Genomic DNA, 20,167 nt, shown 5'->3' with positions numbered 1-20,167 from the left:
TATTGAAGTACATCGAGGAGCTTGAGCTGCACCATTGTATGGTTTTGCTACCACCTTGTGGCAAATATAGGTACTTATAGACAATTTTTGCAATTTTATCGTTTTTATTTTTAATTTATATTTGATATAGTTTAAATTATGTTGTATTTAAAAGTTTAATATTTGTATTATTTTGTATGATTACTATTATCGTATTGATTTAAAAGCCATTTTTATTCCTTGGCTTTCAACATAGCATGACCGTGCCCTTGCTTTAGTGTCTGATTTGTTCTTATTTATTTAATGTCGGAAGAAAAACAAGTAGAGTAATCAAGTAAAGTACGAATAGAAGGTAAAAAGTGCTTCGGTGCTTGTTTGTGTGCTCACTTTGCTGCTGCCATAGGTGGTGTCACCTGTGTTGCGGCTCTGAGGCGAAACCCAATTCTTACGTGACGTGACAGCCAGGTGAGCCAATCGCGTCGAGTCGCGTGACAGGTGTCTGTCGAGCACAGACCAATGGGAGCTGAGTGAAGGCGTGACCAACAAGTGACGTCACGCCGCTGCGGCCGCCCCGCTTTGCGGCAACTAGTGGTGACAACAAGAAAGCGGAGGCAGAGGGAGGAGGACGACGACAAACTTTGGCTCATACTTTTGCCTTTTTTTCCGAGGGGGAGGACAGGACGACATCACCGCTGACAACGTGTTGTTTGACCGGCTTGACGTTCGCCTTCCGTCGCTGTTGTCATCGTCTCTGTGGTTTTTGAAGTTCGTTCGACTTAAATAAACGCGAGTGCGTTGAGTGAGACGAAACTATGACGGGCCGGGAAGATGAATATGATTATCTCTTCAAAGGTGAGTTGCTCCATTTTGTCTCCCGCCTACCCCCATTCTATTAGCTGGCTACATTTAGCTTACCTGCGTTCGAATGACGACAACCCCCCCGTGACAACTTTACATGTTTCAGGGTGACGGCACCTGTTGCTACACATCTAAGCACTTTAAAAGCTATCGCTAGGGCATTAGCAACATAAGGTCACTTTTGTGAAGTAAGACAACCGGCATGTGATGTGGCGAGTAATAATCTTGCCCAAGCCGGTGACGACCTCATCATCTTTGGACGAGGTGACGGGTACCGAAGCTCCAAAACGCAAACAAATTTGCCAAAATTAAACTCGCCTATTTACTTTTTGGAAAGTTCAGGGTGAATTAAAGGTGTCCTTATTTTATTTTCTCTTTAAAGCAAAGCATTTCCTCACAATAAAAATACCATTTAAACGAACCAGAAATAGACTTCCTTCTCCCTAAGAAAAATGCTTTGTCTGTAGCTGTGGTTGTTTTTAAAGTACTCTATTAATGAAAAGTTGTGTAACAGTGCTGTATACAATAAATAATCAAATAATGCGATTACAACAAACAACAAAATATTTTTTAAATAAAATTTATTCAGATTTACTTATTAGAAAAACTCAACAGCAGTTGTTTTACTTAAAATTAGGGGCATTTCTGATTCAAACTCATTCAAAACTTTCAATGGTATATTATTTCCCTTAAAGTAAAAGCCAGGGAGGTCATACACATACACACAGTACTATCTTAACTTTTGGCTCATATCCCGTTTTACTCTGAAACATTAAGAATGTGCTGAATGTTTCCCCAAGATAAGAACAAGATTGGCTTTTTAATACCCGTTTGTTCAAATACTAGCATGACCATAGCTGCTACTTGGCTTATGACACACACACACACAAAAAAAAAAAAAAAAGGAACGAGCTGGCACCAGCCGGGTGCAAACAGTCATCCATATTTGTACCTTGATGTGAACAAGAGGAACTTCAGAGGCTTAAACGAGTCAGCGTTGTCAAACTGGAAATACCTGCATGGAGTGTGTGTCTGTGTGTTCCAGAGAATGCGAGTGTTTGTGTTCACCCAAAGCCATACAAAACCTTTGTCACAAAGCAAAGAGGAGATGAGATTTAATTCCAGGCATGAGCAGAAATTATAGTGACAAAGTGCGAACACAGTCAGGTGCCATAGGTTTTATTACTTTTCAACTTTTTCCGCCGCTCCTTTTGTTCCTTTTTTTTTTTTTTTAATGCCTAAGCTGTTTGCTGCGAGTCAAGCAGGGCAAGCTGCACACTGACTCACGCTTCCAAGCCCATTTGGCCATCGTCAGCACAGGAAGTCGTTCGTCCACAGCTGTCCAATTTGAGCCTTCTTTGTCGTCTTCCACGACTTAGCTAGAAATTTTTCCCACCCAAGAAAAATCCAAAGCAGAAACCCCACATTGGTTTATTACCTTATAGTATATGTATAGCCCAATATTAACTTAAATGATAATAAGAATAATTTCCTCCTAAAGCGACGGTGTCCCGCAGGGATCAATGCAAGAACCGTGAAAAGTTCATCTAACTTGCTTTTGCTTCACATGAACAATACGATATAGCTTCTGCTTTTTTTGTTGTTGTTATTTGTAGTAATTTTAAGTAGTTCAGTAAGTCATTTGTGGAGCTGTTTTTGCTCATATGTCATACTGAGATCCAATTTAACTAGTCTAATCTTTTTAATTTCCAAAAATCATTTAGCGGATTTCATCTGGCAGGCTCTGACGTCATCTGACCAAACAGGTTCATCCTCCCAGAATTAGCTTTATTGCTCACGTGAGCATTTGCAGACTTTGGGGAAAGCTGTCATACGATGGGTGCGGGAGTTGATGTCAGGAAAGTCTGATGTCTTTTATTGGCAGAAATGTCAACAACGTGCTTCGGAATGGGCGCGTAACGGAGACATCGTATCCCTCCTCATCTCGATTCAACTCAATCACGGTTGCCTAATGATTCTTCTCCTTCACCCGATAGTCCCAACAAATGGTGGTAACTTCGAGATAAAACAGACTGCCCGTGTCTCTTGCGCCACATTTGCTTTGACATTGCAACAGTGTTGAAACACAGCATGGTTTGTTGCTGCAAGTTTTAATTTCCTATTTTGTAAAGACAGGATGGCTCAAGTGGCGTGACTCACTTGACAAAAATCTCAATATGAGGATCTTGGTGATTCCAAATTAAGCCATGATTCATAATTGAACACAAATATTCCTCTTTGTTTCCCCAATTAGTGGTGCTGATCGGCGACTCGGGCGTCGGGAAGAGCAATCTGCTGTCCCGCTTCACCCGCAATGAATTCAACCTGGAGAGCAAGAGCACCATCGGCGTGGAATTTGCCACGCGAAGCATCCAAGTGGAAGGCAAAACCATCAAGGCGCAGATCTGGGACACTGCGGGACAGGAGCGATACCGGGCCATCACTTCTGCGTCAGTGCAAAGCATCATTTGGCTATTTCATCACATTTATTGCGTTTATTGCAATGTTGCTGTTTTCCAGGTACTACCGCGGCGCGGTGGGAGCGCTACTCGTCTACGACATCGCCAAGCACCTGACGTACGAGAACGCCGAGCGCTGGCTGAAGGAGCTGCAGGATCACGCCGACAGCAACATCGTCATCATGCTGGTGGGCAACAAAAGCGACCTGCGCCACCTGAGAGCCGTGCCCACCGACGAGGCCAAGGCCTTTGCAGGTGCCCACGCCAGATCACTGACACTTAAATTGCGTTTCGACTAACTTTTACTCATTTCACTCTTTAATTCTTTTATTCATAGAAAAGCACGGCCTGTCATTCCTGGAGACGTCGGCTTTAGACTCGTCCAATGTGGAGCTGGCCTTCCAAACCATCCTCACAGGTGACTTTGACCTTTCCGTCAAAATCCCTTAATGTCAGACATTATCTACCATCCGCCTGTAGATGGCAGCAACGTCCATCTAATGGGTTCCTTGTCTCAGTGGGTGCACTGAGGTGACTTCACATCATTAGTATTAGTTCACATCAATGGATAAATGCGATGTACTCGAATTGAGTTAATGAAAGAAAAAAAAAAAGCTTAAAATGGCTTCACTTCAGTCTGCAGCTTTTGCAAGTACCTAATGCTCTCTCTCCCATTTCTCTCTCAGCCATCTACCACATCGTGTCGCAGCGGCAGATGTCGGGACGCAACGACTCGGACTTCTCGCCCGCTTCCAACGTGGTGCCCATCACGGTGGAGCCCACCCAGAACGCATCCAACAAGGGCATGTGCTGCCAGAACAACTGAGCTGCGCAAAGACAGTTAGATCCAGATAGACAGACAGAAGGGAAGACCAAGAGGTGGGTAGACATAACCACTACACTTCTTTGCTGGGTGGGAGTATCCATGTTGAACACTCCTATTAACGTTAAAGGTTCCTGGGTCATTTTGACCCATTCACAAAAAAAAAGAAAAAAAACGTTTACTGTATATCTAGGCTTGCAAAATTAGGCTGAAGTATGAATGCGAGTCAACCATCCATTTTATCACTTTCAGGTTTATTTTTGTTACTTCTCTTAGTAAATTACCAACTTTGAGAATTCTCCAAAATTGTCCAACCTAAGTTGTAGCTCTGCCGTCAATATTTATAACTGATTAAGCTTATAAATATCTTTTGATTTAACTGTCGGTTTGACATAATATGAGGAAGGTTAAATGGAGGTTTCCAGCAATGTGTGGCGCACGCCCCCAGATCTGTCAAAATTAAGATTACTAGATGATCCCCCTCCTAAAAAAAAAAAAAAAAAGCAGTGGAATTCCCCATCACCTTCACTCAAACTTTCCCAAAGACTGTTGCTACTCCGCTCATTTGCTAAGTGATTCATCTAGAAATATTTATTGAACACTAGGTTTTTATCATTTTCATTGCTTTGATTTAAATCTACGCTTATTTGCGAGGACATCTGACTCTCCATGAGGGGCGTGATGGCGTCGTTTTTCATAAATCCACACGTTGGATCCTGGTCTGGCATTTTCAGATTCTTCTGGAAGGGGGGGGGGGGGGGGGTATTCCGGGTTGTAAATGGGTGACACACCACTGCCTTCTAGTGAGATAAATCAATGGATTTTTGGCTTTTTTTCTGTAAATCCCGGAGCCTCTTTTACTGCTATCTGTCTTAACTGGACCAGGATTTTTTTTTTTTTTTTTTTGCCTTGCAGAGGTCAATCCTCTCACTTGCTTCTCTTTCCCGCGGGAGGAATTTTTGTTTATTATTATTTTTAATTCAGGCAGACAGGTTCTTAGTGTGTGTGTGTGTGTGTCAGTAAGGGTTTGATTTAAAGTGCACACAAATCACCTGGTGTGTGCTGTGTGGCCTTCACAGGTCTTTAAACTGGGTGGTGTAGGACAAAGCATTTTTTTTTTTTTTAAGAAAAAGCAAACAATTATTCTAATATGTATATTGGACTGCATTCAATATGTACAAATAAATCTGATTTGTAATAGTGTCTCTAATGTTCTTCTGACGACATTCGAAACAGTTTGGTGTAATTCCATGAAATTAATTTTGGAGACAGACAATTTCAATTGATGTCTACCGCCAATTATATTACGCAATATATTTCACTGCCCAAGAGGAGTACACTTAAATTTAACCAAGCTCTTATCTTGTGGGTCAAATTGACCAGGTTTTGCATTTTTTTTTTTTTAATGAGGTTATTCACTGCTGTGTTCTTTTATATTCATTAGCTGGAATCTAACCATTTATTGCAAATGACAAATATATTCTTCAGATATGTTTTTCAATGGGGCAGGTATGGAAGACCGTCTTGTTCAGCTTGTCTGAAATTCAAGCTTGTAATGACAAACAGATGCCAGTAGATGGTAGCGTTTCATCCTGTTGGAATTGACATCAGCACAGCTTTTGAGTAGAAGAAAAAGATTAGGTAAGAAATCTTGTCATCACTTTTCATAGTGAACAAAAGCATGTCACCTCTATAATCATTTTCATTTTGTTCTTTTTATTAGAAACATTTACAATACATCTTGTATCTTGGAAAAATAACAAAGAACCAGAACTAACATGGAGCAGATACATTAATAATAATAATAATAATAATAATAATTAATCATAAAAATGTCTTCCAAAAAATGTAATTCACTCGGAAAAAAATGTGTGCTATAAGAAATAAACCTGCAATATCACATGCCTCGTCGAGGGCATGGCACACTGTAACAGAGTTCAAAGATTTTTTTGTGTAATTTTTCCTTTTTTTTTTTTGTTTGTCGTTTTTGTTCCCATCCATCAAAAAAAAGTTGACGGTCAGCCACAGAGCGCCACACACACACACGAGCGTGAGGGGGTGGGGGGTGGGGCGACCCTCTTTTCACCGTTTACAGAGGAACCAGAAACTAACGCCAGCCCGATGATGCTGGCCCGTAAACTAACGCACTACCACCACTATTAGACCGGCATGAAACACACACACACTAATTGTGCTGCAAATATTGGAAAACGCTACCAAGAGACAATCTGTCGGCCGTCTTCGGAGGAAGGTTGCAAGTTTTCACCTTTGGTCCCGTCACGTGCAGCAGGAAATGTGTCAAGTTTTGACCAATAAATACATAAACTACAAGAACTTCAAGTTGATTTGCTGTGAGGTGAATACTCGCCATCCAAAAGTATTGGAACAGTGAGGCTAATTCTTTGAGATTGTAGCTTTTTGAGTAAGAGATCAAAATTAGGCAGTGAACTCAGTTTTCCTCATTATTTGGTCTGAAACCGGTGTTTTTGATCATATTATTCCATATTAACAAAAATTCTGATGCTTATACTGTCACAGAAGACAATATTGAGACACAACAATGAGTTAACTGAACAACATCATTCATATTACATTGTCACAATTTTTCCTAATTTATGAGCTTAAATAACAATAAGCAGGTCAAAAGTGAGTATACATAATAAGATCAGTTATTTTTCCATTCATTCATTTTCAGCAAAACTGAAAGAAGTAGCCTCACTGTTCCTACAATATCCGACGTGGGGACCGACCGGCATTAGAACTCGCCACCTTTTGACCTCCGAAAACGCTCTCAACTATGAAAATCTAGTCTAAGTGACCACACGACATACTACATGCAAACTAGTACAGTAATGAGATTGTTGTGTGTTATGTATGTGTGCTATCTAGTTACAGTACAGAGATCTAAGAACGTGGTGCGCCCTGTTAAACACCACCGGGGCCTCACTTTTGTTTCCGAGAGCCCACCAAATCCGCAAAAAAAATCCGCCTTTGTCATGCTGCTCTGTTGCTGTCAATCAAAAAAAAAAAACTTGGAGATGCCAAAAGAAAAAGTTGTACGCAGTCAAGACCTAGACCTTGGTATTGGGTTTTGAATCACGGAGAAAATGTGTAATGCAGTCAGTAAGTCAGTACCATGGGCTTACAGTTGAAGGCATATGTGTGCATGGGGGGAGCGGCAAGGGGGATTTACTAATGCAGGACATGAATAATAACAGTAATAATAATGATATAATCGAGGCACAAGATTGATGCTCTGTGACTAAAATATCTCCAAATTCTTAAAAAATAGTTTATTCTGTCGTGGGCGCGGCACGAGTGTCGTCCGGCGTCCATAACCGTCATAAATAAAACTTTTTTCTTTTTTTTTTCTTTTTTTTACGTAGAAACTGACTTCCCCCCATCTTGTTTAGAAATATATTAACTTCTTGTCATTTGAATTAAAAAACAAAAGGTCTTTTAAATAGGCTTGTTTTCTTAAATAACATCCAGATACTGACTTTTTTTTTCCCCTTACTCTCTCCGTTTCTAAGAAATAAAAACCAATGTTAGCAAAATAGATCTGACAAAACTGTAATGTTTTTTTCTTTCTGGTTTCTATAAATGTATGCGGAAGAACTCAAATATATTGAAAACTCGTCACAAATTCCTTCCCCAAAAAAACAACAACAAAAACTTAAAGCTTGTAATAAAAACAAATTAAGGAGTGCATTAGGTTGAGTGTTTTCTTCGTACATTCAAATGCATTACTTGCTCGAGTTTCGTAAAAAGTTGGTTACAATTGCTTAAGTGCATCCATTGAGAATAAGGATTTCCTATCACTCCTTCAAAGGGATTCTACATAAATGCATAAGTCCATTTCCATAGCAAGAAAAAACATCAACAGTTCCCTATTTTGACTAAAACAGAAAGAAATCGTAATACGATATCGTAAAAAATAATACTACGGAAAAATTAACGACTCCAATGTCGCCGCGAGTCATCTCCGCCCCTTTCAAGTCGCTCCTGTCTCAATCCAAAGTATTTCATACCGGCCGGTCCGAGCTGCACAAATGAAACTTACGCACGTTTCTTAACAAGTCTATTTTCGTGTATCGATTAAACTACGCTGCAATACTGTATACCATTTAGGAAAAACCCACGTTCGCTTTGAGGTCGTAAAGCCTTTTTGTATGCGGATAACTCTTAGCTATACGGTACAATATCTTGCTAGCATGCAGTGGAAAACGCCAAAGTCAACTCTTAAAATTGTCAGCCCCTATTTTGGGGATTATGACCCACACATGACCCGATTGTGGGGTGTTCCAAACCTGATATGTTTTCACAGATTTGCTTTCACAATATCGCTTTTTATAACACTACTAAGTTGGCTCTGGTCGTACGTTGGTCTTTGGCTACATGTGACCGTAATACAAAGCAGAGGCGAAGTCTGGAAGCTACGCTAAAAGCTAAGAGGCCCCCCATTAGTGCCATTAGCATTGTTAGCTTCCACTTTTGTCTTCTCAGTGCCGCTCAGAACTCCTGAAACGAGTGCTTAATATTCAACATATCACGCAAAAAAAGACCCTGAAGAGCACAGTAATTATCCTGTTTTTTTTGTTTTTTTTTTATTTTCATTTTTACTAATCAAAGAGCTGCGACGAGCTACCAAAACGCTAATATGCTAATAGTCAAAGTAGTCTGAATAGAATATTACTGTTTATTGCTTCATCTTAATGTACATAGAAACTTGTGTCTTCATTCAGGGGTTATTATTATCATTATTATTGTTATTACACATACAATTCATCGGAACTTTTACGTATTTGGGATTTATACAGTAGAGGCTTCATAAATGATATAGTAGCGTCTGATAATTTATATACTACTAAGTTAATCCCTTGAAATAATATTTGTTAAACTTATGGATCTATCTCATATAGCCTATTATTTAAGTCAAAAAGTGATGGGTAAAACGTATAATAATAATAATAATAATATTTTTTTTTCCTGTGCTAAATTGGCGTAGTAATCCAAAAGCTTTGTGGAAGCAGGGCATCCAATGCGCAAATAAATGTGTATTTATTTACAAAGAGTCTTTGAATACTCGAATATAAAGAGGCGGCATCCCTCTCTCGTCGTGATAGCAACAACAAATACAACATAAAACAAAAATGATAGGGAATCCTTATGTGCATTTCTTAAATTCTAGGAAATATTTCACCATCAGTGGTCGGTTTGGTATTCATCAGATGCGCAGTTTTTTTTTTTTTTTCTTGGTAAATAAGGTGCTTTACTCTTCATATTTATATTGTGTTTTTAACCCCGCTGTTTGTTTCTCAGGAACAGCAATAACGTTCTTGGGTCAATTTGACTCGTGACAAGTAATTGAGACAAAAGGGTCAGAAACAAAAACAAAAAAAATCATTAGCTGCATTACAAACATTTCCTAGCCAATATGTGTCTGTTCATACCCCAAAATGACTTTTAATGTTGTTCTTTCGTGTTAAAATGGGTCAATTTGACCCGCGACGTAACAGACGGGTTGAGGGTGTCATTTCCTGAACCCCTTCCTAAGCCAAGTGTGATTCACATTCTTTAACTTGAAAAGTTGTTTTAAGGGGGTGGTGCAATGGAAGGCCAACATGTTAGCCTAAATGGCATTATTGGAATAAACGAAAAAGTAACATTAAGGCATAAAACAAAAATACTAAGATTTTTTTTTTGTTGACTGTGCAATTTCTCCATAGAATGATACTCTTTATTTCTACTCTCTGTAGAATTTAAGGTACTTTTATTTTTAAGTGTTCCACATGCTTTGCTCGGTGTTTGGCTCTTAATAGGAGGACAAGGAGAGGGGGGGGGGGGCTTCGGGGGTGGGGGGGGGGATGTCTCTTGAGGGTGGCTGGGACACAATTTTAAAAAGGCCAGATGACTTCTCTAGCGGTGGGAGAAAATATCGATATCGTGATACATCACATCATTATCACAGTATCAGTAGACCAACATTTGGTATCGATACCTTAAAAACGGAATTGAATTGAAAACAGTTGAAAGGCTCAAGCCGAGGCGATACAGGTTTTCTAGTTATCAGCCGCAGTATCGATATTGTGATACAGTGCATCATCATCAGCCAAGTATTGATACCTGATACCTTTAAAACAGTTTGATGGCTCAAGCTGAAGTGATATTGCAATACATTGCATCTTCTCAGTAACGATGCACCGACACTGGTGATCGATACTCAATACCTTTAAAACAGTTTCAAGCCCCATGTTCTCTAGGCGTAGAAACATGTATTGATATCATGATACATTGCACCATTATCACAGTATGGATAAACCAACATTTGCTAGCAAGACTTCCACCCACTACCATGTAAATACGCCCCCTTGTGTTTGAAAGCAGCATAGACGGGCGAGCAATCGGCCGAAGTTCTTCCCCCAATGCTATGACAGCAAAATTTGGAAGTTTTATTAGATAGCGTAATTATTGTGCTGTGAATATTATAATGTATCATAGTTATCAATACATGCTTTATCATATAATTGGGACAGTATTGTTCGGTATAATATGGACTCTAACATTCCCACCCCTAGATGGCGCACCCCCAACCCAACAAGACGCCTTCCCTTTTATTCAACATCCCCCACCTTCTAACGCTAACCCGTTGCCCTCCTTCCCTTTCGAGCTCAGGCTTGAGCATAATTTGATTCAGAGTGAGTGCTGGTTCAATGGGGCGTTTCCTCCGCTTTCCTGCCAATTACAATTGTCTGATTTCATTCAAGCTAGGGAGGGGGGGTGGGGTCTTCCATTGGCTGGGGGCCTCAGTGTCCATAGTGAAGGGGCAGCTGCTGGATGTCCCTTACAGTAGCCAGGGAGGGGTCGTCGGGTTGGCCTATTTGGATCTGTCACGTAAACCCTGTTTTGAATTTCACAGTTGGTGTGTGTGTGTGTGTGTGTGTGTGTGTGTGTGTGTGTGTGTGTGTGTGTGTGTGTGTGTGTGTGTGTGTGTGTGTGTGTGTGTGAGAGGGGGGCGGGGTTTAATAAGGGGGCTAAGCAGGGGGGTGGGGGGTCACGCTACACCTCATGTGATAGGACCATTTTTTTTTTAACATGGCCACATGTTTTTCATCAATGGTGCAGCTTACAAATCTTGTCTGTGGGGGGGTTGGATTCTCCCGTCCGATCTGCACCTGGACCGGCCCATTTGCCTAATTATCGAAAGAGCGCCCGCCGGGCCCCGCTGTCCGAGCGTCCGCACACAATAACCCTCCTCAATCCAAGGGAGGGTCACACTGTAAGAGAAGGGGACCATGGGGTGGGGGTGACCAGATATCCATACACCTGCTCCAGCCAGACGCAAAATCTTAAAAAAAATAGATATATTGTCTTATTTGCATGAGGTTTGCTCACATTGTCTAGTGACGAATATAATAGTAATGACAAAGAGAAGGTGGCTTGGAGGGGGGGGGGGGGCGTTTGTCGAGGCCAACTGGTCCGGTTTCAAAGGCGGTTTTCCTTTTTTTGGGGGGGGGGGGGGGGGGTCCTGGGCAAATAAAATCAGGCCTGTGAGCTACGAGGGGAAGGCGAGCATCACTGAATCTTTTCAGCAGATTACAGCGAGCCTTGTGTAATCAATGCACCGCCCCGAATGAGATTTGCACATTTTGGGGGGGCCGATGCACTGAACAATGACACCGATAAAATGGCAAATAATAATGTAATGCCCCCCCCCCCCTAAAAAAAAAATAAACGGAAGAAGTGGTTTGACTAAAACCCTTTCACATTTTCTGTCAAAGCATAGTAAAATGATTCAAAAAGTCTGATTGACAACCCTCTTTTAGACCCGAGATGATTGTTTGGTGCGGTGTGAATGAAATCATCCTCCACCCATATAAACCCACTTCATGGTAACGTGATAATACAAAAAAAATTGGAGTAATAATAAAATGTTCACATTATGTCGGCCTACACTGTGATTCTGTGTTTAAGAATAACAGCAGCAGTCCCATCATAAAAAAACAAAATACCAGAAAAAAAAAAATCAAAACCTGAAAAGGTACTATACTTTTCTTATAAACCAAACTTTTATAAAATATATATGCATATATATGTATATAAAAGAAAAACTGAAAAATATCTCTTATACTTTTTAGTAAAGCAAGCAGTGCCTTCTAAAATAGCTGCTTGATTGTTTTAAAATTTTTCTGAAAAATGAAAAATGTATCGCAATAATAGGAATAAGAATAATAACAACAACCGTAATAAGAGCAACTAATTAGCCGACCGACAAACGAGAGACCGAAGAAGAAAAAAAAAAATAAAAACCCCAAAAACACACAACTGGCTAAAAAGGGATCCTTAAGAGAATATTCGGATGGCCTGCGAAACCTGCGTGTGGCACACGGGACACTCGGGGTGGTTGAGCTCACAGATTCGGATAGCGCACTCCATGCAGAAGAGGTTGTGGCCGCACGGGACCAGGGCGGCCGTCACTTTGCTCTCAAAGCAGGTCATGCAGTCCCGCACGGCCGGCGGCGAGTCCGGCACGGGGAGCCGCCCGGGAAAGCCGCCCTCCCCGGCCGAGGTGGGCTCGCTGTGGGCGCGGCGAGCCTGCGCGTGGGGCGACGCCATGCCGCCGACGGACGAATTGGCCGGCGGTTCCGGTAGCCCCGGCGAGAGTCTAGTGAGGGGCAGCGGGAGCCCGCCGAAGCTTTTGGATCGCTGCTGGGCGTAGAAAGCCATCTGCTTGGGGTAGTCGGGGTCGCCCCAGCTCTGGGTGCCCTCCGAGCCGAAAAAGGAGCACGGCTTCTCTCCGGAGCTGGAGAAGTTGCCCTTATTGTAGATCCCCACGCCGTCGCCGCTCCCTCCTCCCCCGAGGGCGTCGGAGAAGTTCTGGCGGTAGCTGCTGGTCAGAGGTTTCCGCTGGCCCCCCTGGAGGCCCCACACTTGCTGGAGTCGACTCTCCAGACCGCCGCCGCCGCTCCCGCTGCTCCCGGCCGGACTGCTTCCGCCGTTGGGACCCAGGCAGTCGTTCTCGTTGTTGTGGTCGTGCAGGCCTCCCGTCCGGAAGGCGATGTGCGCCTCGATCTCTTCGCGGGCTCGCTCGGCGTTGCTCGGCGAGCCCGTGATCTCGAAGACGGGGTCACGGTCTCGGCTGGGTGTGACGATGTACGTGCAGGTCTGCTGCTGGATGCGCTTGATGGTGGAGCCTTTGGGGCCCACCACCAGACCCACCACTCGGTACGGCACCCTCACCTGGATGGTGGTCTGGCCCGGGAGCGGAGTCGGCGGGGAACCGCTGAAAGACACGCCCAGCTTGTTGCGCGACGCCCTGAGCATGGAGAAGTGCTCGGCGGCAGAGATGATCTCGCGGCGGGCCAGAGCCACGTCCTCCTTACGGCCGGTGATCAGGAACACGGGCTCCTCGCCTCGGACAGGGGTCTTGATGTAGGTGTTGGTCTTGGCCCGTAAGGCTTTTATCTTGCAACCTGCAGACACACAGACGGTTTACAAGCTGCTTGTGGATGTTCTCATTCATACAACCGGACCAAGACAAGACTTAGAAGACATTTGACCTATCATCTGACAAGGCGTCATCAGTTCCACTAACAGGATTTGGTTAGGGGTCTGTCCTAACAGAACCATTAGTAGAACCATATTTGACTGAGCAGTTTTACTTTATGCTCCGCCGTGTGTGTGTGTTTGAAGATTTCCAATAAATGCCTCATCTATGCTAAATTCCGTTAGCCCGTGTATGGTATTTTTCATGTTATGTTAGCATTAAGCTAGAAGTGTTTCATTAGACACTGCCGTGGTTTCTCACTTTATAATACAATGTTTAATTAGTTTTCCGTCTGTTTTACGGTCAACTTTAACACTGAGTGACAAAAATGAAATGTGCAAGCAAGACTGTTTTTCCTGTACGAAAATCTCCCAACAAACACTTGTTTAACTACAGATGTGGTGGGCCTGAGGAACCAGCGCAGATCTATTTGCAGCATCACCCGTCATCCTTACAAGTTCTGACCTCTCCTTGAACTTGAGGCCACTCGCAACTTGCTTTTTTTTTTTGTTCGGCCTAGTTCATTTGCTCCTTTTTGGAGATATTCACAGCGATTTTTGTCAAGTTACGGTGAGGTAAACCGGATGTTTTCATGCATCCACTCAGCTGGCCATTGAGAAACAGAGGGAGCCAGCGCCCTGGATATTGACCAGTCGGTCCGGCCTTTCTTAAAGGAACCAGCTCTTTTTATATGGCAGAAGGGAAGGGATCCTTTTTTTTTTTTTTGTTTCATTCGAACCCGACATCTGCAAACACCCTTCGGACGCACCCGTGGTTTAACGAGGCTAATTGACGTGGTGGTGTCGCGGAGGATCACCGAGCAAGGCATTCCTCCACGCCGCCTTTTAATCAGTACAAATGAGTGTCCCAATTAGACAATTACAGAGGCAGAGATTAATCAAACACAACAAGAATTTAGTCACCCGAGATGCTTCATCTGTAATGGTGGGAAATGGGAAATTTGCCAAAGGTAATGCAATAACAATCTAGTAAAAAGGTCTGTAAAGTTTGGGGAATTTTCACTTGGAAATTCTTCATGGGAAATATACAAATATATTTAAATGGAGTTCAAACCAGGAATTTACAATGTTGAAAGTCAGGAATTTAAATATACAGTGGTTGGATAACGTTTAGCATCATTGACCAACCAATATAAAAAATGTAATATTTCTATCATTTCCTATCTTAAATGGCTGGAAACCTTTCTGAAAAAAATTCCACCCCATTCCAACCCTTGAAAAGATTGAAAATATTTTTGGAACAATGACAAAATAACCGAAAACACTGTAATACGTGTGCCAGCCCAGTAGATGGCCACATAACTAAACGCTTTGAGTACACTTTACTTGCATTTTACTTCACTAACAATTTTGTCAATAAATTAGTAGTAATTCTGTGTAAAAATGTATGTTCCACCATACAATGTTGTGACAATTTTGATTTTTTTTCGGTTGTAATATGCATACCAGGCCACTAGTTGGCAATATAAAGAAACACAACACATACAATTTTCTAAATAAACAGTAGAAAAGTTAGCAAAAATATTCAGCCTAAAATTGTACTAAAGTTTTTGATTTTCACCTTCAATTAAACCAGATTTATATCTCGACCCAATTGGCCGACTGTACTTGAAGGAATTTGTCAAAATAAGTCCCAAAATGTGTTTTGGCCACATTTGGCTACATTTGGCCAAAAATCAATCTGCAAAAATGTACAAACAAGAAACTAATCAAAATGCTAATTTTTTTTTAATACCAGCTTTTGGACAACAACAAAAAAAAAACAACAAAGGGTGTGAACAAAAGAGGTTGTAGACATTTTTGGGGAATCTTTTTAAGCTTTTTGTGCTATCGTACTTGAAGAAATTAGTCGAAAGAATTCACACAGCAATTGTAATGCTTATATTAATCACTTGTGCTTTTGAGCCAGTGTCATTATACCATCCCTCAAAATTCAAACCTCATAAATGTTCCAAAATTGACCAAACATGCTCACTGTAAATTTCAATATGTGATGTGAATTGAACTTTTCCAAACACAAGATGGGGAAAAGGGTGAGGCAATGCTGGCTAACTGCCTGGCTGGCTCCCTTCTTTTGTCCTAATGTGTCAGTGGGCCACATGCACAAACAAGCCCCCCAAAACATCAGCCCCGCCAGAACCTGGCAGAATCCAGAGCTCCTTTCTCTACACTAGCAGCCCCCCACCCCCCACCCAACCTTCACCCACTCAGTCACCCACCCTCCCCCCACCGCCCTCCTCACAACAGCACGTTGCCTTTTGAACAGTCTGGCGCGTCCCAGACGACAAAGGAAGCCAACGCTCCGGTGACATTGATGGCCTTGGATTGTGGAATCGTGCACCAACACTCGAGGCTTCGCTACACGAGTGCTTAGAAAAGGGAATCAGATCAGATGATGAAATCATAAAAGGGAGGAAATATGAATAATAATATATATATTTTTTTTAAAAACACCCAAAAAAAACAGAGCTCCTGTGTGATGATGGAACTTGTAAGGCAGGCAGGAAAAGTGGGAGGCTGATGCCTCATGGAAAAGGAGGAATAAGGGGAGGGGGTACCAAAAAACACCACCACCACTCCCTTTTCTTTGTTAAAGGTAACATTGGAAGAAGAAAAGTTTGCAAGGAAAGGCATGCTTCTTTTTCATGATTTTTTTTTCTTTTCGGTTATGGAATTACCTTGCCTGCCCACTATCTCGGCCACATGCTCGGAGCTGGGCACCGGGACGCATTCGGTGATGTTGCAGCCGCGTCCTTTGGGCTCCCCGGACGAGCTCTCGTACAGGGCGCACAACTTGCTCTTGCCTTGGAGGATCGACGGGTCTCCTCCGCCTCCCATTCCACCGATTCCCCCAATTCCTCCTCCTCCACTATTGTGGTGGTTGTTGTTGTTGTTGTTGCTCCGGTCTTGCACTCCGCACGTCGGAGCTCCGCCGCCGCCGCCGATAACAACACTACCTCCACCACCTCCTCCACCACCTCCTCCTCCACCGTCCTCGCCCTCGCCGAGCCCCAGGAGCGACAGCTGGCCGAGCGCGACCCTCAGGGCGCGGGAGTCGTCCTCGTCCTCGTCGGGGGGACCCAGCAGACCCGCCTCGCCCCCGAAGCCGGAGCCGGCAAGATCGGCGCCGTAGCCCCCGTTTTTCTCCATGATCCCTGCGAGCACCAGCAGGCTCGGCATGGCTAAACAAAAGAGTGGCGCGAGACAAAGACGACGGGGAAGAGACTGGAGAGAGAAACTGCCTCCTCGCAGCCGCCTCCTTCCACCGGCCCCCCCTCCTCTTTTTTTGCGCTAGTCCCTCCCATAGATCGACCCACCAGCCACCCAGCCGACCCTCCCTATCCCCCCCGCCCCCCCTCCCTCCTCCACCACTCCGCCCCCTGGACTCCCACACTACTACTTCCAGTACGCTTGCTGGAGAGCTCCAGGGGCGGACGGGACACGCTTGGAGAACAAGGCCGGCGTCTGCGCGCTCTTCCCGGGCTGGACTTGCCGGTGGCTGGGGGGGGGTGGATGGGGGGAGGAGGGATGGCTGCTGCGCGACGCTCCACCCAGTCTGGCTCCTTCAAGCCGCTCCCCTCCTCATAGTTATGCTTTAAAAGAACCATGTACTGTATTAATATATGGACAATCAGCATTTGTTCTCTCAAGCAAGAAAATCGAGATGCTAAGAAAAATGACGTCATGTTTCCTTTAATTAATATGAACAATAATTTGTGAGGGTAAATGGGGGGTGTTGCCGCCCCCTCCCCTAAAAAAAAACAACAACAGTTTTTGTTATTTGGACAATCCTTTTCTTTTTGTGGTGAAAAATAAGAAATTCTCGTCTGATGTCCATTCACGTCTTCGTCACATTCTGACTATTGTTTTGTTGAAATCACAATATCAATTTTAAAAACATGGGGATGAATGGATTGGGGTGGATGCCCAAAACAGAAACATGCACATTATTATTCCTTCTGTAGTTTACCTAATGTCCTGTTTAAAAAAAAAAAAAAGGGGAATTGGATTTCATGCTCATGGTAAAGGATGACGTCAACTTTAGCACTCGTGTTTGTACTATTATTTTGATGAATCGTAAGGATTACTGATGATAGATGGTGAGTTTGTTGAGGCGATAGAAGGGGTGGGTGTACGCCCACCTCGTGTAGCCACGCTTTGCGGCACCACGTTGTCGTCTCCGCATGAGGATGTTATGTATAGACTACAGGGTGTCTGGCACAGGGGGAGGGGGGAGGCATCGAGGAGAGGTGGGGGTGGGCGGCGTCTGTACATATATTTATATAATATATACGAGGGGGATGGGAGTTGGCAGACTGCAGACCCTATGTAGGAGGCGGGGGCGAGTAGGGGGTCGCGCACGGCCATCCGTACATCCAGTTCCCAAAAAAACAGGGAAAAAAAGAGAGAAAAAAAAAAGCGCTTTGCAGCAGCAGCAGCAGCAGTAATCGTGCCGGTGAACAAAAGAAGCGCACCCGTTGCTTCAGACTCCCCAACAAGATGTCGCACACAAGCCACGCCTGACGGCATGTTGGTGGGAGCACACAAAAGCCGCCCCCCCCTCTCCCCGAATCTACCCTTACACAAAAAAAAAGATTTTACACGTGCAGTTTTTCCTGGCAAAAGTAGCCGTACATGCGGGGTTTTTTTTGGGGTCCCCCACCTTTTTGTTTTATTCCTGGGAGTCAAAGTCAAGGTTGGCCATGTGTGTGCACAAGGATGTGAATGACAAGGCAAACTCTGCATGAGCAATATGACACTCTCCCAAGCCTTGCTCCCTCCCTCTTCATCCTCCTCCTCTTCACTAAAATGTTTTCCATCTCCACGCGCGTTAAATAAAAAAGATTTTCCTCTCAGCGCAGCATGCTGTTAAAAAGAAAAAGAAGGATGAGGAACAATTCTCCAGGGCAGGAATGTGTGATCGCGCGTTCCCACGTTGGGAGAAAATTCCATCCAAAGGAATTCTTTCTTTATCTTTACATGGCCATTAAATTTCACTTGACAATTCTCTTGTGGCATTCAAGGTGTTTTGCCAAACACTGTTTGCTTTTCAAAGTTTTGCAGCTGAAACATACAATTAGGTTCCAGAAAGGCAGACCAACAAAAAAAATGCACCTGAAGCGTTGTAGTATTTGGAAATTAAAAAGAAAACATTACAGAAAGATTTTAGCATTTCATTTTCAACACAGTAATGCAAAAAATAAAAATAAAAAAAACGTTTTGGTGGGCTGAAAAAATATACACCTTTTTACTATTTTTTTTTTTGGTACATATCTTAGCAACACATTTGCACCACAAACTTGTCAGTTAGAAAAACCGCCCGTTGTTTGTTTACATTCAAACTCATTTTGTGTCAATAGTCTGGGTAAATAAAACGTATCAATATAGAGCAGGTGTCTCGAGGGGGGGGGCGGGGCGGAGCCAATCAGGGAAAGGCCTGTGTGCGTGTGCTGGTCTCAGGCTGGGATTAAAGCAACCCCCATGACCCATTCTTCTAGAAGGAGGAGAGCGCAATGGCGTGATGCATGGAGTCGCAGCGCGTGTGGGAGAAGGGAGGGAGGGAGGGAGGGGGGCGGTTGATCCCACCCATTCTGCCCCCAATCCTTAAACTCCGGGAATGGACGCCGCATGAGCGTAGTGTCGTTTGTCCGAGAGGTCGCGTGACTCCATTAGGAGGAAAAGGAGGGTCCACCGGGACAGGAGAGACCCGATCAATACGGAGATCCATGATCAGGTTTCTGCCTTGACTACAAGGGTGTCTTACTAGTAACACATTTCCCACTACTCGTGCAATTTTTGGCCTAATCGTAGAACTACAAAGCCATTCGACCCCCTCCTCCCAATATCTATCTTGTGGTCCACATACTAGTACGCGTTGTCCTCACCAGTAAAACAATCCAACCCACTAGTAACACAAATAGGAAGGACTAGAATTTTTTTTTCCATCACCAGAAGAACTTTACAGGCCTTACTTTCATGACTTGTGTAAATCCTCCCCAGCATGTGGGCATATCTCAGACAAATGAAAGGGAGGGCTGCGCCGCTGTGGGAATGCTTACAACTGACTTCAGAAATGTAACACAGTTGTCGCTAATGCAGCGAGTACGTTTTATTTGTTTACTATTAAGTCAAGAGTGATTTTTGGGAAATTTTTATTAAGTTCAAGATTCTATGAGTCGTTGTACTTGAGTGGGTCTATCTTTATCAAGGATATGGAATAACTGCTCAAAGGATTTTATGTGTGTGTGTGTGTGTGCGTGAGTTACAGGATACTTGTGAAAGTACAAGTGAGGTCATGTTACTGATTGGGACCATCTGGCCGTCAGAGTGGTCCCCACTGTCCTTCCCCCCCCCCCCCCCCGTCTCTGATGATGAAAGGCATCTTTGGGTTACTGTGCCTCCCCACATTTGTGCACGCACACACACACACATACACACAGGAGGCCCTTTCTTTGTCCGCTATCATAGACGATCGTGATGA

The 20,167-nt window shown here is 43.5% G+C and overlaps 2 protein-coding genes across 2 annotated transcripts; one reads left to right on the top strand and one right to left on the bottom strand.

The window, feature by feature from the left end:
- Window positions 1-566: 566 nt before the first annotated feature.
- On the top strand, window positions 567-5,317 carry rab11al (RAB11a, member RAS oncogene family, like). Its single transcript, XM_085919308.1, has 5 exons — window positions 567-831; window positions 3,092-3,287; window positions 3,358-3,551; window positions 3,634-3,714; window positions 3,983-5,317. Exons 1-5 carry the CDS (start codon window positions 792-794, stop codon window positions 4,120-4,122), a joined length of 651 nt encoding a protein of 216 aa, XP_085775434.1. The 5' UTR covers window positions 567-791; the 3' UTR covers window positions 4,123-5,317.
- Window positions 5,318-11,180: 5,863 nt separating this feature from the next.
- Window positions 11,181-16,890, bottom strand: mex3a (mex-3 RNA binding family member A). The gene is made up of 2 exons (XM_085919334.1): window positions 16,365-16,890; window positions 11,181-13,592 (listed from the first exon to the last, which is right to left on the bottom strand). Exons 1-2 carry the CDS (start codon window positions 16,864-16,866, stop codon window positions 12,463-12,465), a joined length of 1,632 nt encoding a protein of 543 aa, XP_085775460.1. The 5' UTR covers window positions 16,867-16,890; the 3' UTR covers window positions 11,181-12,462.
- Window positions 16,891-20,167: the final 3,277 nt, after the last annotated feature.

This window comes from Syngnathus leptorhynchus, chromosome 8 (genome assembly GCF_054491065.1).
Source record: "Syngnathus leptorhynchus isolate UIUO chromosome 8, UIUO_Slep, whole genome shotgun sequence".
Taxonomy (NCBI): domain Eukaryota; kingdom Metazoa; phylum Chordata; class Actinopteri; order Syngnathiformes; family Syngnathidae; genus Syngnathus; species Syngnathus leptorhynchus.
The sequence above is the reverse complement of the archived record's forward strand: the minus strand, read 5'-3'. Positions and strand labels throughout refer to the sequence as shown.

Bases quoted from the DNA above. Each gene is read 5' to 3' on its own strand.
- rab11al (XM_085919308.1), top strand. From the start codon at position 792: ATGACGGGCCGGGAAGATGAATATGATTATCTCTTCAAAG. The intron at 832-3,091 runs GTGAGTTGCTCC...TTCCCCAATTAG, and splicing joins ATATGATTATCTCTTCAAAG to TGGTGCTGATCGGCGACTCG. The intron at 3,552-3,633 runs GTGCCCACGCCA...TTTTATTCATAG, and splicing joins CGAGGCCAAGGCCTTTGCAG to AAAAGCACGGCCTGTCATTC.
- mex3a (XM_085919334.1), bottom strand. From the start codon at position 16,866: ATGCCGAGCCTGCTGGTGCTCGCAGGGATCATGGAGAAAAACGGGGGC. The intron at 13,593-16,364 runs GTAATTCCATAA...GTGTGTCTGCAG, and splicing joins CGAGATAGTGGGCAGGCAAG to GTTGCAAGATAAAAGCCTTA.